The sequence below is a fragment of the Falco cherrug genome, chromosome 9 (genome assembly GCF_023634085.1).
Source record: "Falco cherrug isolate bFalChe1 chromosome 9, bFalChe1.pri, whole genome shotgun sequence".
NCBI lineage: Eukaryota > Metazoa > Chordata > Aves > Falconiformes > Falconidae > Falco > Falco cherrug.
The window spans coordinates 18,330,219-18,343,581 of NC_073705.1; the positions used below are offsets into that span (position 1 = coordinate 18,330,219).

At 42.5% G+C, this 13,363-nt stretch overlaps 1 protein-coding gene across 1 annotated transcript; it reads left to right on the forward strand.

The window, feature by feature from the left end:
• The first annotated feature begins 2,286 nt into the window (after positions 1-2,286).
• Positions 2,287-7,141, forward strand: EIF3F (eukaryotic translation initiation factor 3 subunit F). The gene is made up of 8 exons (XM_055720842.1): positions 2,287-2,601; positions 2,692-2,762; positions 2,944-3,023; positions 4,090-4,227; positions 5,308-5,399; positions 5,600-5,736; positions 5,872-5,985; positions 6,752-7,141. Exons 1-8 carry the CDS (start codon positions 2,307-2,309, stop codon positions 6,827-6,829), a joined length of 1,005 nt encoding a protein of 334 aa, XP_055576817.1. The 5' UTR covers positions 2,287-2,306; the 3' UTR covers positions 6,830-7,141.
• Positions 7,142-13,363: the final 6,222 nt, after the last annotated feature.

A 13,363-nucleotide genomic window follows, 5' to 3' on the forward strand; every position in this document is an offset into this window, starting at 1 on the left:
CATTGATCTTTGACTTTCGAGATACAGGCTATCCATCTTTACTTACTGTATACACACTCTGGCATTCTGTCCAGCAGCTTGACATCAACATATTAAAAGAAGGTTATTGTAGCTGCCAGTTTTGAAGCACAACTGCAGCTCCATATTAAGAAGCCAAATTTTTAAGATGGCAACAAAAAATTATAATGGGCAGGTCTTAAATGCTTTGCTTGCTTCACCTGAATCTGCAGCTGACAACATCAAATTAAGCATCAAGGATAGCTTGATGCAAACAAGAATGAGATCAAACAGCTGTTCTCTAACAAGAATGCCTCACACATTTGACTTCTCAGTGACACATCAAAGCTCCAGGAACAGAAACATTTTAAAAGCTTTATGCAATTTGACCCAGGCACACCTACAAGAAACAAAGGCTGCATGATGAAAGCCCAAGAATAGGAGATCCAGTTTTTACTGGTACCCAGACAAGAAAGTGCCTTTATGAAGAAAACCTGTTTGTACTCCCATGCATTAGCTCTCTTTTGTAGCTTTGACAGGTGTTCCCCATTTCTGTAAAAGAAACAAATTGCTAGCACATGAGTAGAATGTATTATCTTTTTATTGAGCTGCTCCTTATATACTCAGGAGCCTGTTTTCAATGACTGAGTTGAAAGTACTAATCAACTGATGATGTTCACCCCTCAGCTAATGAAGCAGAGAAAACTCCAAATGCCACCAGTCATGATAAAATTGGTTTTTATGTTAAAACAATAACATAATTGGTAATCTAAATGTGGGACAGAGTGTGGCAGGACACCAAAGTGGCTCTATTAAAAAAAAAAAAGATTACATCTCAGGTAGTAACAACCACTATGCTTTTTTATCTGCTACACCTGGTAAACAGCTACCTGGAAGTGCTCTCAATTATTCAAGCAGCCACCCAATAGACAAAGTGGTGCCAGAGAACTGATGCAGGTTTTGACTGGCATGGTTTCACTGGACTAAGCATTTTATCAGGAGGTGAGAATTCTGGGTATTTCGGTGTTTATGTATGTGCATGCATGTACATACAAATAGTTTACTTGTGGGAAAAGAACAGCTCGAGACCAAAAAAAAACCCCCAAGCACTTCAATGGTACCTGAAACTCTCCCTTAAAGTTTGTCAAGCTACTACTAAAAACTGCAATAAAGAGTTTTGAACCAAGAGACTTAGAGGTAAATCTGTTACTGTATTGCTACAACTGCTAAAATAACAGCTGCAAGCAGATGACCATGAAAATGAAGCTTCAAAAGAATTCACTCTCCTTACCAGTCATCAAAAGCACATGCTTCACTTTAAAAGCATACCTGCCACACCCATGCAGGCTTGCTGCTTGAGAGGGAACACACAAGGCACTACAAGTAATAGGCAAATTAGATCTAGTAAGTCAATTTGTTGGGTAACCATTAAACCCTGGATAGAGATAATCAGCATTTGTTCTCTACATGATACTTGGCACCTGCCTGTCCTTCTGTCCCTCATTGTCAGCAAATACCTGGAAAACAGGGCTAACAGCACCTTCCTGCCTCACAGGGCCAACACCCTGAGGCCTGCAAAGCCCTTGCTTACAGCACTACCGAATAACCTCCTTGCCGTGGTGGCAGCTTGGTGCCAGGCCTGCAAGGCTGCTGTTTACCACACCGCCACACTGCTGTACGGCAGCAGGACCTACCGCTGTGACCAGGGCTGCGCTGCCACCGCCCAAGCACCTCAGCAGCCACCCACGGCAACGCAGGCCTTGAAGCGCAACTGGGAACATGCCAGAGAAACACAGCCAGCTGAGACAGACCCGAGGGTACGGCAACAGCCCCGGGGTGGCAGGACCCGGGCAGCCACTGGGAGCGCCAGCCCTGCTCAGCCGACCTCCAGCACTGCCCGGGCAAGCGCTGGACGCGGCACAGGCAAGCGCACGCTCGGCTTCTTCCTAGTACCCATGGAGAGTAAGTGACAGCGCTGCAGCCAGTAAAAGGGTCTTCCCGCCCTGACTGACAGAAGGGGAGGGCGGTGCCAGCCAGTGAGATAGCAGATAGGCACTGCCGCGGGGGACGATAGAAGCCAATTGAAAAATTTCCCGCCCTCAAGAGGGTGGGAACAAGAGTAGCTCCAGTCGCAGACGATGCGCTCTTTCGCCAATCACAATCCTCGCTCATCGTTCTCCCCGATTGGTTAACATATGGCGGGAGGGCCTTAGCGCACGCTTTTCCCCAATAGGAAGGTAGTATTGTGTGACAGGCGTTCTGCTCAGCCAATTCTTGCCGGCGCGGCACCTAGTCCCCTCTCTCACAAAATGGCGGCGACGGCGCCTGTTCCTGCTCCAGCTCCGGCTCCTCCCGCGGCCGCCCCGGCGCAGAGCCCGACAGCGGCGCCCGCCACACCGGCGCCAAACACCACCCCCGCCGCTGCGCCGCCCCCGCCCGCTGCCCCGGTGCCGCCGCCGCCGGCCGCGCCGCTGTCGGCCGCGCTGTCGGGCCCGTTCCCGGGCGGCCGCGTGGTGCGGCTGCACCCGGTGGTGCTGGCCTCCATCGTGGACAGCTTCGAGCGGCGCAACGAGGGCGCGGCGCGGGTCATCGGGACGCTGCTGGGTAAGAGCCGGCGCCCTGCCCCTCCCGCCGGCAGCCGGGGGGCGAGCGGCCCCCCGCTGCTTGCCCCCTAACCGCGCCGCCCTCCCGCAGGCACCGTGGACAAGCACTCGGTGGAGGTCACCAACTGCTTCTCCGTCCCTCACAACGAGTCTGAGGATGAGGTACGGAGTGCGGGGCTGCCCCGCCGGGCTCCGGCCGAGCCCCCCGGGTCATGCCGCGAGGCCGGGGCGGGGAGGCTCGGCGGGGCCGGGGGCTGCGGGCCCTGAGCGCGGCTTGAGGACTTGTTCCGCCAGGGGCCGGGCATCCCCGTAACCGGCGGCTTCGGCCTGTCCCGTTCCTCAGGTGGCGGTAGATATGGAGTTTGCCAAAAACATGTACGAGCTGCACAAGAAGGTGTCTCCTAGCGAGATCATCTTGGGCTGGTAAGTTCTCCTGCAGGAACACGCAGGCGCTCGGGTTGGTCCCATAAACTCCCTGACATACATAATTCTCCTTGCCAGAGGTGAGAAGCAGGAGCGCTCATGCTTGTGACAGTAAGGGCTCGCAGCTCGTTACAGCCAGCTGTAAAGCTCCTGCAGCTCATAATAGGAGACAGTATTGGAGACTCGCAGGGTTTGGTTTTGTTTGTGTCTAGCAAAAGCATCACAGAACAGCAATGAGTTAGAGGATGCTTGCACAGCTTTGTCAGAAAAACCTAGCCACCTGTAATACAACCTGCACCGTGGATGATAACTGGCCAGAAAGAAGGGAGAACACAGAAGCGTGGTTTCAGGTACTGAAGGCCTCTGGAGGAATCGGTGATACCAGCTTGAGCGTACAGGAGTTCTCTGCTGAGAAAAGGTGGAAGTACTTGTGTGTGGGCTGCGAAGCAAGATCAGTGCAGTGTTACAGGAGCAGAGCCTGTGTCTGAGTGTGGATAGCTTTATTAGTCTTTTCATGCTTCTGTGATCCTACAGAATAGCTTAGTGCTGTTCCTGTGGAGCAGCCTTCCTCAGTAACCTTCTAATGGCACAGCAAAGTGCAGTTCTAATGACAGGAGGTTTTCTGTGTATGTGAGAAGCTAATTGCAGTGCAGCTAAAGGACCTAGATGAACAAGTTATACCTCCTGCAGAGAGATGTTTGATTTGTGGAAGATCTACTTGGTTGGTCCAGGTTTGTTTGGCATGCTTTGATTTAGAAATAAAGAGATGGTCCAGAACATAGTGACAGATAACTGAATCTGATGTCAACTGTACCAGCTCTTTATGGCTGGTATAACACTGGCTCTGTGCATGTTCTGTCCATGGGTGTACTCACCCTTGTGATTCCTACAATTTCAGGACAGCTGGCCATAAAACTACAGATTCCCTAGTTAAAACACTTGAATTTAGCATGCTTCTGCACCTCAGTGTTTGGAAATCAGTGCTTTAGGATACAAACCTGTAAATAACAAATACTGGGCACTTGAGTGTTAGAAGAATGGCTGCTTAGCGTGTGCTCTTTTGAAGGTATGCAACAGGTCACGACATCACGGAACACTCTGTCCTGATCCATGAGTATTACAGCCGGGAAGCACACAATCCAATCCACCTCACTGTGGACACAAGTCTCCAGAATTCACGCATGAGCATTAAAGCCTACGTCAGGTACTCTGGGAGGCTGCATTTCTGGGAGGGGAGCTATCTGATTTACTGAGAGAGACCGTGTCAGGGTAACAAGAAATGTCATGGGCTGCAGTGTCCCATTTTGGACAGTATAGCTGAAAGACAATAGCAAGCCAGGGATCATGGCTTACTTCTCATTGGAATGTCTTGACCATTGGGTGTAAGTTGAAAGACCTATCCTTTCAGAAGTTGGTACCTCATTGGGATGGGGAGGTGTGACTTAATTGTGTTCTGAACATCTTCGTGACATTTCCCAGGATTCATATTGCTAGTATTAATGTCACTACTCTCCATCACACTGAACACTAGCCTGTAGTCACGTAGTCATTGGGCTTTACTACTCAGCAGTTTATTTATACAAGTTGGAGGACTGCTGCAGGTAAAACATAATTGAAACAGCATCTTCTTGATCAGTCTTTCTTCCCCTTGACCCTTTCAATTTTTATCAGTTAATAATGCAGATTAAATATTAAGAAATGAAACTGTTCCACCTCACTGTTCTTCCCAGTACTGACTGAAAAGCTCTTCTCTTGAAGGAAAAAAAGCCGTTCTTTGTAACAGAAGTCTATGGCTTCATAACTGTGCATTTTCAAAAAGGAAGCTGTTCCACGTCATCTTTCTTAAAGCATAAATGGACTTCACATACTTTGAATAATAGGAATAATAAAGGTGTTGAGAGTGTTTTGTACTTGAAATTTTGTCATATTTATGTTTGCTGCTGAAGTGATTTCTCAAAGCATGGAGTATTTCAGGATAGAAGAACACCTGCTCTATAAGCAAGAAGGAACTGTAGCTAAGGAGACAGTACTTGACGCTTCACGCATTCATGCTGACAAATGTCAGACCAGCTAGGAATATTCTTGGATAAAAACGAGCAATTAATAGTATGCCAGGACTGACTTCCTGTCCTCGGTTATCCCTGGTCTTAAGATTGCTGATTTTGGTGAGAATGAGTAACCTGCTCATCTTCACACTTCAGTGCTAACAGAGATCATTGAGTTGTACTTCCTCCCTTAAGTGTGTCCATGCTGAAAACATTTTGTTGTTTGTTTTTTTTGACAGTGCCCCAATGGGAGTCCCTGGTAAAACTATGGGCGTGATGTTCACACCTCTAACAGTGAAATATGTTTATTATGATACAGAGCGGATAGGAGGTGAATGTTTTCTTCTTATTTTGGTTATAAGCTTCATTGTGACACTGCTCAAATGTGTTTGGTTTTGTTTTTTTTTTTTTTACCCTGGTAGAATTATCCTTCTGGGAATTAAGACAGTCTTGTTAAAGCTATCCTAAATTAGTCTGGTTTCTGTGGCAGTCAGGATTTTTTTCACTGATTGATTCTCCTTCTGCTTTCAGTGGATCTTATCATGAAGACTTGTTTTAGCCCTAATCGAGTGATCGGTTTGTCCAGTGACTTGCAGCAGGTGGGGTCAGCATCAGCCCGGATTCAGGATACCCTGACCATGGTGCTGCAGTATGCAGAGGATGTATTGGTAAGGGCAGCTTTTTATGAGCCAGCAGATAAGTTTGATGTAAGCTTGTGCATCTTTTCTTTTTATAAATTCTCCTTCTGAGCCATAAACTTACAGTGTTTTACTCAGGTTGACATGTATGTTTCTTACACTTAGTCTGGCAAAGTGGCTGCTGACAACACTGTTGGGCGTTTCCTGATGGACCTTATTAACCAGGTGCCAAAGATCTCACCAGAGGACTTTGAGACAATGTTGAACAGCAATATCAATGTAAGTTCATCATCTGATTTTTTCAGTGTATTGCCAGCAATTTTTAAATTCTGCCATACAGACACAATTTGTCCATGATCAAAACTATCTGTCTTTTTGTACAAACATATTAATAGAAAATAGAGCCCTTTCTTGTCAGTACTTTGATGTTTTAAGAGCTGAAGGTGGATAAAAGAGCTCACCATAATAATCTTGCAAGCAACTGCAAATGAGAGAACAAGTTTTAAAGTATTTAGGATTTATGCAAGTAATCTGAAAGCCAGCACAAACTTTTTTAGAGCAACTGGACAATATGAATTACCAAGCTTAAAGCAGTATGGGTTTCATGGGTAACTGGTGACTTGCCAGCTTCCTTTGCCTGAGCTGAAGTCCTGTCTCCTTGTGTAACACTTAGGACGTTAACAAGGTTTTAGTGTGCTACCTTATTTCTGTAACAGGTTTTCAGAAAGCGAAAGCTGTTTCTGAATGTGGTGTTCACCCACAGTCTGCAAGACCAGAACTAATTTTTATTTTGCTTATACCCTTTGACTTGCCTGGTTAATATGGGTGAACTCGGAGTTAAAATTTCACAAGCAATGTTTCATATTCTGCGAATACCAAAACCTTCTTCCTGTGAGGGAAGCATTCCTCAGAGTAGGACATTCAGGACTAACGGTATTTCTAGTAGCTGATTCTGAACTGATTTACAGGTGTTAAAAATTCAACTCCCTGATAGGCTACCATCTTTTTAAATATTTCTGATCATTGGGGTTTTTTCCCTTCTCAGGACCTACTGATGGTGACCTACTTGGCAAACCTCACACAGTCACAGATTGCTCTCAACGAAAAACTTCTGAGTTTATAAAGAAACTTCTGCCACCTTACACTTCAAAGAATCTGAAGAATGAACAGATACACTTTGCTATGGTGGTTACAAACTTCCTTGGACCGTAATTTAATTACCTAGATGACTTGGTTTACATCTTTACTTCCACTGCCCTGAAAAATCCCTAATGTGGTGTAGGTGGTGAATGGGAATGGCTGCAGTTTAGCTGAGCCCAATATTTTAAAATGGAATATGTGAATCTTTTGTCTCCTGGGTTTATTTACTAATATAACAAAATACAGCTTTATTGTAAGAATGTATGAAATAAAAGTTCCATTGCAGTGGCAAGAATGGCTTCTGTCCAGAAAAGAACTGTTCTTATTTACTGTGTAATGAATTGACTTCTGAAAAAAAGAGGGGATAATATGGCATTGGGAAAGAAAACTAGAATGAATGCAAGTCAGTTCCAGTTCTGCAGACTTCTTTGCAAGTGTTTTTTTTCCGACTATTAAAGCACACTGAAAGCGTGCTGCCTTCTGTTGCACACAGTACAGTTTTCCACGGAGGACTACACAATTGTCACTGGTTTATTAGTGATGTGTGTGTGTCCTTCAGCAGAATACTGGCAGGGAGAGAGTAAATTCAGTTTACATTATGGTACCATTTCTATGCATATCTGAACCTCTGGGAAAGGAAATCAAGGTCAATAGCATAAACCCCTCATAAAGAGGGGGTCAGAGAATTAAACTAGCAACCGAGTTAATGGTTAAACAGGCCTGAAAAGTACTTGTGGCTCAAAAAGCATGGCTGCTGGAGTTTCCATCTTTGCAAAAGAAGAAAAGCACAGCAAAACTATGCTTGATGAAGTTTTGAGCTTAAAAGCTGGGTGTCATCAAAGGAATTTTCTATTTCATGACCTGGTACTGCTGCTAGAATGTGAACAGAAACTTGCCATTTTCTCCCCCAAACCTCCTTCATGTTAAATGAATTCTAGCTGAAAGAAAGCCAATACCGATCTGAGCTGTAACTTTTTACAGTCTCTGCTGATAACACTACCTTTAGGAGTCTTCAGCTATACTGAGGTTTTGTGTAAGAGCGATAGCATCCCTCCTCTACAATGTACCTGTTCCCACCTAATTACTAATAACTGTTTCTGATGCATCACATCTGTTTTGGTAAATTAATTTGACATGTTAGAGAAGCCTGCAAAGTCAGCGTTTCCCCCAGATAATTTCTGTGCTAATTTGCCAGATAAATCCAAGAATGGGACTCAGATTACAAATCTGTGGATCCCCCATGACTCTGCTAAATTCTAAGTTCTAATTGCATGGACAAGGTACATGAAAACTGAAGGTATAGCAAAGATTCTCATCTCTTTGAAAATGTTACTCGTGAGCATTAAGTGTTAAAACTTGGCTCTTGTTTTTTATTAGTCCAAATAAAAATGTTTTGTTTTCCCTTCTTTAAACTTACTACTCATGCAGTCATTTAATTATTTCACAAATTTTGAAGTCAAGGTGTTTCTAAAGTCAGCCTTGAAATGGGTGGATGAAAAAAAGCAAGCAGCAAAGCTGGGCAAGTCTCTCAATTACTGCAAAAAAGTTGCAGGGGGGAAAGCATAATATTCTTTACCTGATTTCACCTCTGCCGTAAACTCTTGCCATTCCCTGTTAGAAAAACTTACAAAATATAAGAAGAAAGACTTAAAATGCTCTACAAGTTGAATAGCTATGCTATTTAATAAGCTGTGGTGTACCAAATGCAAAGTTCTGAGAAGAAAGATTATTTGTGATCATTGACACAGAAAAGATATTGTGGCATTTGCCAGTCCTTGCAAGTACCTGAAGACTAATGTTGATATGTCGCAAGTGCCTGAGGTTGTCTTGCTAGGCAGAAAGATTCACTGCAAAGTGGAGGTGTCAGAAGAGGCCACAAGCTGTAGGTCTGGTCATATGCCAGACAGCAAAGTCACAAATGCTGGGGACTGGAGTAGGAAAAAAAAGTTTGCCTTCAAAAAAACTGGATCTGATCCCAGCCATTCTGTCCCTTTTTACTGGATGAATGGCACATTGTGAACCTTACCTTGACTCTGGAATTTTGAGTGCCTGATTTCAAATTTCAGTGGCCACTCAGAAAGGACAATATTGCAAACACAAATGTAATACATCATTTTGCTTGAATGTAGAACCTGGGGTATTTTATTGCCTATGAGGCATTCCTTCTCTAGAGTTTAACTAGACAAGAATTCCTAAAGATATTTTATTCTAATTGTTCCACTTTACAGAAATCTATCCAAAAACTTGAAGTTTAATAGAAAATCTGGTGGAAAAAAAACTTGGGAGTCAAGGAACATCACGAAGGATTTCAAGCTTTAACTTGCTATTGATTTGTAAGCCACAGATTTCTTAAATTTATTAGAGGACTTTTTGTTTGTCTAGGATACATTGCTCCAAATAACTTTGACAAAATCTAGCTTTAAATAGGCAAGATAGATTGTTCTCTGGGTATGCTTCTATATACACCATATATTATACTTAGTCATACTAGTGTCCTCACTAATATAATAAAAAACTTTGTTCTATCTTCTGTGACATGATCAGCTTTGTTCTTTTCTTAGCTTCTCTGAATGAGTACAACTCCACTGGGCATTACTGTATTACATGTTTATTTCTGGCAATGTGTGTGTTTTCCTGGTAAGCATTAGGTTTTAAAATACCTTGTTTAAATGGCTGTTACCAGCTCCTAGCACTTAAGTATGTAATTGTTTAAGTGATCGTAAGATCTTTTTTGTATCCTGGCTTAGTTGAGCTGATAATGGGTTTTTACCTCAGCATGAAGTTGTCCTCGGAAACTTCTTTTCTTCAATATATATAACAATAATCAGAACAGAGTTTACGGTTACAGTTAATTCTCTCGTTGCCTTTTGGTATACCGTGTACTTAGAAGGTTGGAGGAACATACAAAAGCAGTCCACCTTGCTGCCTTGGACCCTCCTCAGACACATAATCCCAGTCATCCCCAACAAAGGAACCAAGCTTCGGCAAAGCATCTCCTGGTGGTACAAAGAGGCAATGAAACCTGGTGTTTTTTCAGTGAGCATGGTGACCCCTGACAACCTGCAGTTTAATCAGTACGCAGACATTATGCCTTGTTCTGACACCTCCCTAGCATAGTAACACTGGGCTTGTTAGCATCTTCGAGCAAGTGCACGTAAAACCCGTAAGCACATGAAAAGCAGTCTGTGTTACTTACTGATTTGGATACTTGCAGGATAAACTATCTTTAACAGAAATGCCTTCTTAAAATTGCAGGAGGGAGCTGGTAATGTTCCACTATTTCTTAACTAATGACAGTCTCAGCAGTAGAAATGCGGTGGTATGCCACAATGGAAATTGCAGATCCCTGATGATAATTAGCTTCCCTGTGCTCTGTTGTGCTGCAAGGCTGCAGATGACATTTAGATGATTCTTCAAGAGATATTAGTGGATTGGCAGTACACAACCGTCACGTTTCCCATGACTGATATCAGGTACTTAGGATCAATGCTGCACTGAAAGTTTTGGTGGTGGTCACTATGACTAGAATAACATCTAAAGGGAATCCTTGCAGACTGTATTGTGTTACTTCACTGGTTAAGCCAAAAAGCAACTGAAATTTGACATTCTAAATTCACGAAACGGAAGAAAAGGGTTAATACTATGTGTTTCTCTGGGTAGGGAAAGAGGTTTGTGCTGCTAATTTGGTGTATTTAATAGATTCTTCATTGTTGCTGCCTTCTCTGGTTCCCTCTGTCCACTACCTTTACCTTAGAAGGGGTTTCCCTGAATCACAAATGCAGTTCTTTCATGTCTTGACCAACCATATCTTAAAATCTGTTTTAAATACACCAACTCCTTTGTCCTTACTAAAGTTCGTATTTCATGCTTTTCCTGGTTATTTATACACAGTCTGTCACAGGTAGCCATCATACTGTAGCCTTCATTTTACTAAGCATATTAAACTTTATCTCCTTCTGATGCACTGTCTATGCTTTGATCACTTAGATGCCCACTTAAAACTTAATTTCAGTCTTTCTTGAACTTGAGCTGATAAAGACTATACCCATATCAGCATATAAATCAAGGCATATAAGAATGCATTAATACTTTCCTGTGACAAATTCCTTGTTTGCCTCTTGGTGTCTGTCATATAGTGACTGAGCATCCTAATCTCTTTCCCCTGCTGTCATTTGCAGCTGAACTCCAATTTGCCAAGAAAATTACTCATTTAAATGCATGACCTGGTACTTTTTAATTAAAAAAAAAATATCTAGATCCAAGTATTTCTCCTGGTTTAGATTATTCTCAGTATTGGTGACACCTGACAGTTTTGTCAGCAGGTATCATTAGCTTATTCCTGGCTTTTGTGCCTACTCAGTTAAGAAAAAACTTGGAATTGATCCCAGACCAACTTAATAGAATTCTACAAATTCCCTACTCAACACAGCTTTTGTTCTTTCTGACAAGTTCTCTATCCTTGCTCATTCCTGCCTTCTGTAGTTCAACTAACTGTGGGTTCTTGTCAAGCCTTCTGTGGACATCCCAGTGGTTTATCCTGAATTCCTCATTTAGAATGTACACTCTATCAAACTGTCCCGGTATGTCCAGTGATTGAGCTCTGATAAACCATATGTTTGGTTGTAAGCCTTGAGAAGTTGAGATAAGACTAATTGTTCTATATTGTTAAGAATAACAACCCTTTTATTTTGCTATCTGAAACTAGATACTTTAAAAAAAAAAATCCTTGCTGCCAGAATTACAATTTCATTTGGTGATTATTTCCGTATACTTGGATCAAGGTCACTAACTCTGTTTTGTTAGTTGAGTCATTGAAGTTTCTTGGCAGAATACTTAAGTCTGCTGCAAGGAGGAAGCAAGTGGTTTGGTGTGTGATTTTGTGATCCTGTGGACATATGCCATCTATATCTGAAATGCATGATTTTAATCCTAAGGATTAAAAAGTTGATGCTGAAAAACATTGGACATGCTGCTCTGTTAAGCAGTATAGCAAAACAACCTGCCGTTCTCCTTCTGTGCTTTGAGGAAGGGTGAAGTTCCTATTTTTAGTGTGGTTCCACACAACAGAACTAGAGACACTTGAGGCAACTTGGTTGTGAGGTTTGCATGAAGTCTTGATGTTTGGACTACAGCGGGTGGAGCCGTAACATGACTCACTGGGTAGTGACTCCTCACTTGAGCAGCTAACCAAACACTTGGCTCTTCCTGAAAGTGAACTGAACTTGCTTTGCTCCTTGTGCACATGAAAGGTTAATTCAATAGCTAACTTCGAAGATCTGCATTTTAATTACTGCAGTCACAAGGCAGTGTAACAGGAAAAGTATTTTTAGTACATAATTTAGACTTGGATCACTGCAGTATCCTCTTGGTTTGTTATACTTTGACCTATGGTTCAAAGCTGACCAGATCTTATTGCTTACAACAAACTGTGGGAAAGTTGTTTTTTTGTTGGTTTTTTTTTTCTTAATTGTATCGCCTGAAACAGAACGTGAAAAGTAACGCTTCGTATTATTTGAGTGGGAAATAATGTTCCAACAAGGATACACAGCACAGAGAAGCAGCAATGAGTGAGCTTCATCACCAACAATAAATTACTGGGGGTGGGGGGAAGAAGTTTTGTTTCAGCTCTATTATATTCTGTGTATTATATATTAAGTTCAGGACTTAGTTAGCATGACTATGTAGTTAAGAGCCAAGTCCCTCCAGACCAGAATTCTGTCCAGTATCACGTCTTAGCAGAAGATGCAAGGGTATTACAAAAAAAAAAAAAAAGAGGAGCAAGAGAGTTTGTCTCCCAACCTCACTAAAGTTGAATTTTTGTTTAGTGAGAAGTTGCTTTGGCTCTGCATGGGGTTTTAGAAGCTTTTCTAATGTGCTGGCTCTAGCTATAGTAACAAGCCAAGGGATTTCCTCAAATATAGGGTGTGAAATTAGAAGACCACAATGGTTCCACTCCATGCTTTAAAACAGTCATGCTAGATATTCTTGTGAACATGCAACGCATTTAACAGATTCTTCAGACATACACTGTTTTGTTAAAATGTTTTCTCTTGTTCTTTTCCCACTTGCTTGTGAAATGAAATTGTTCCTTTCCTGAAGAGCTCAAATGCAAACAGCCCACTAAATGGAAGTGATAAGGAATTGTATATTTAATAAATTTACTTGGTTCCCATGGAAGCAGGGATTTAAATATATACGCCTCCTGAAAGAAATTTGCTTAACAGAGGTGAAATAAAGTAGACATACATTTGGAGTGTCAGCTGAAGAATGCTGTGAGGACTAAATTCTTAAAGCCGCTCCTGACATGTTCTGGCCAAACAAGGAAGAATAAGCTTGATTTTGCTGAAGACAGGTCATTTATTAAGATTCTTTATGTCGCTTTAGGTGCTTTTAATTTGAAGCGGGCAAGCATGGTAAATTATTACCCACCTATTTTCTGCTGCCTGCACTCAATGCTGCTTTACAGACACATAGAACAGTGGCTGTTGTTTCATCTAGAGCTCGAGTGCTGGGTTAC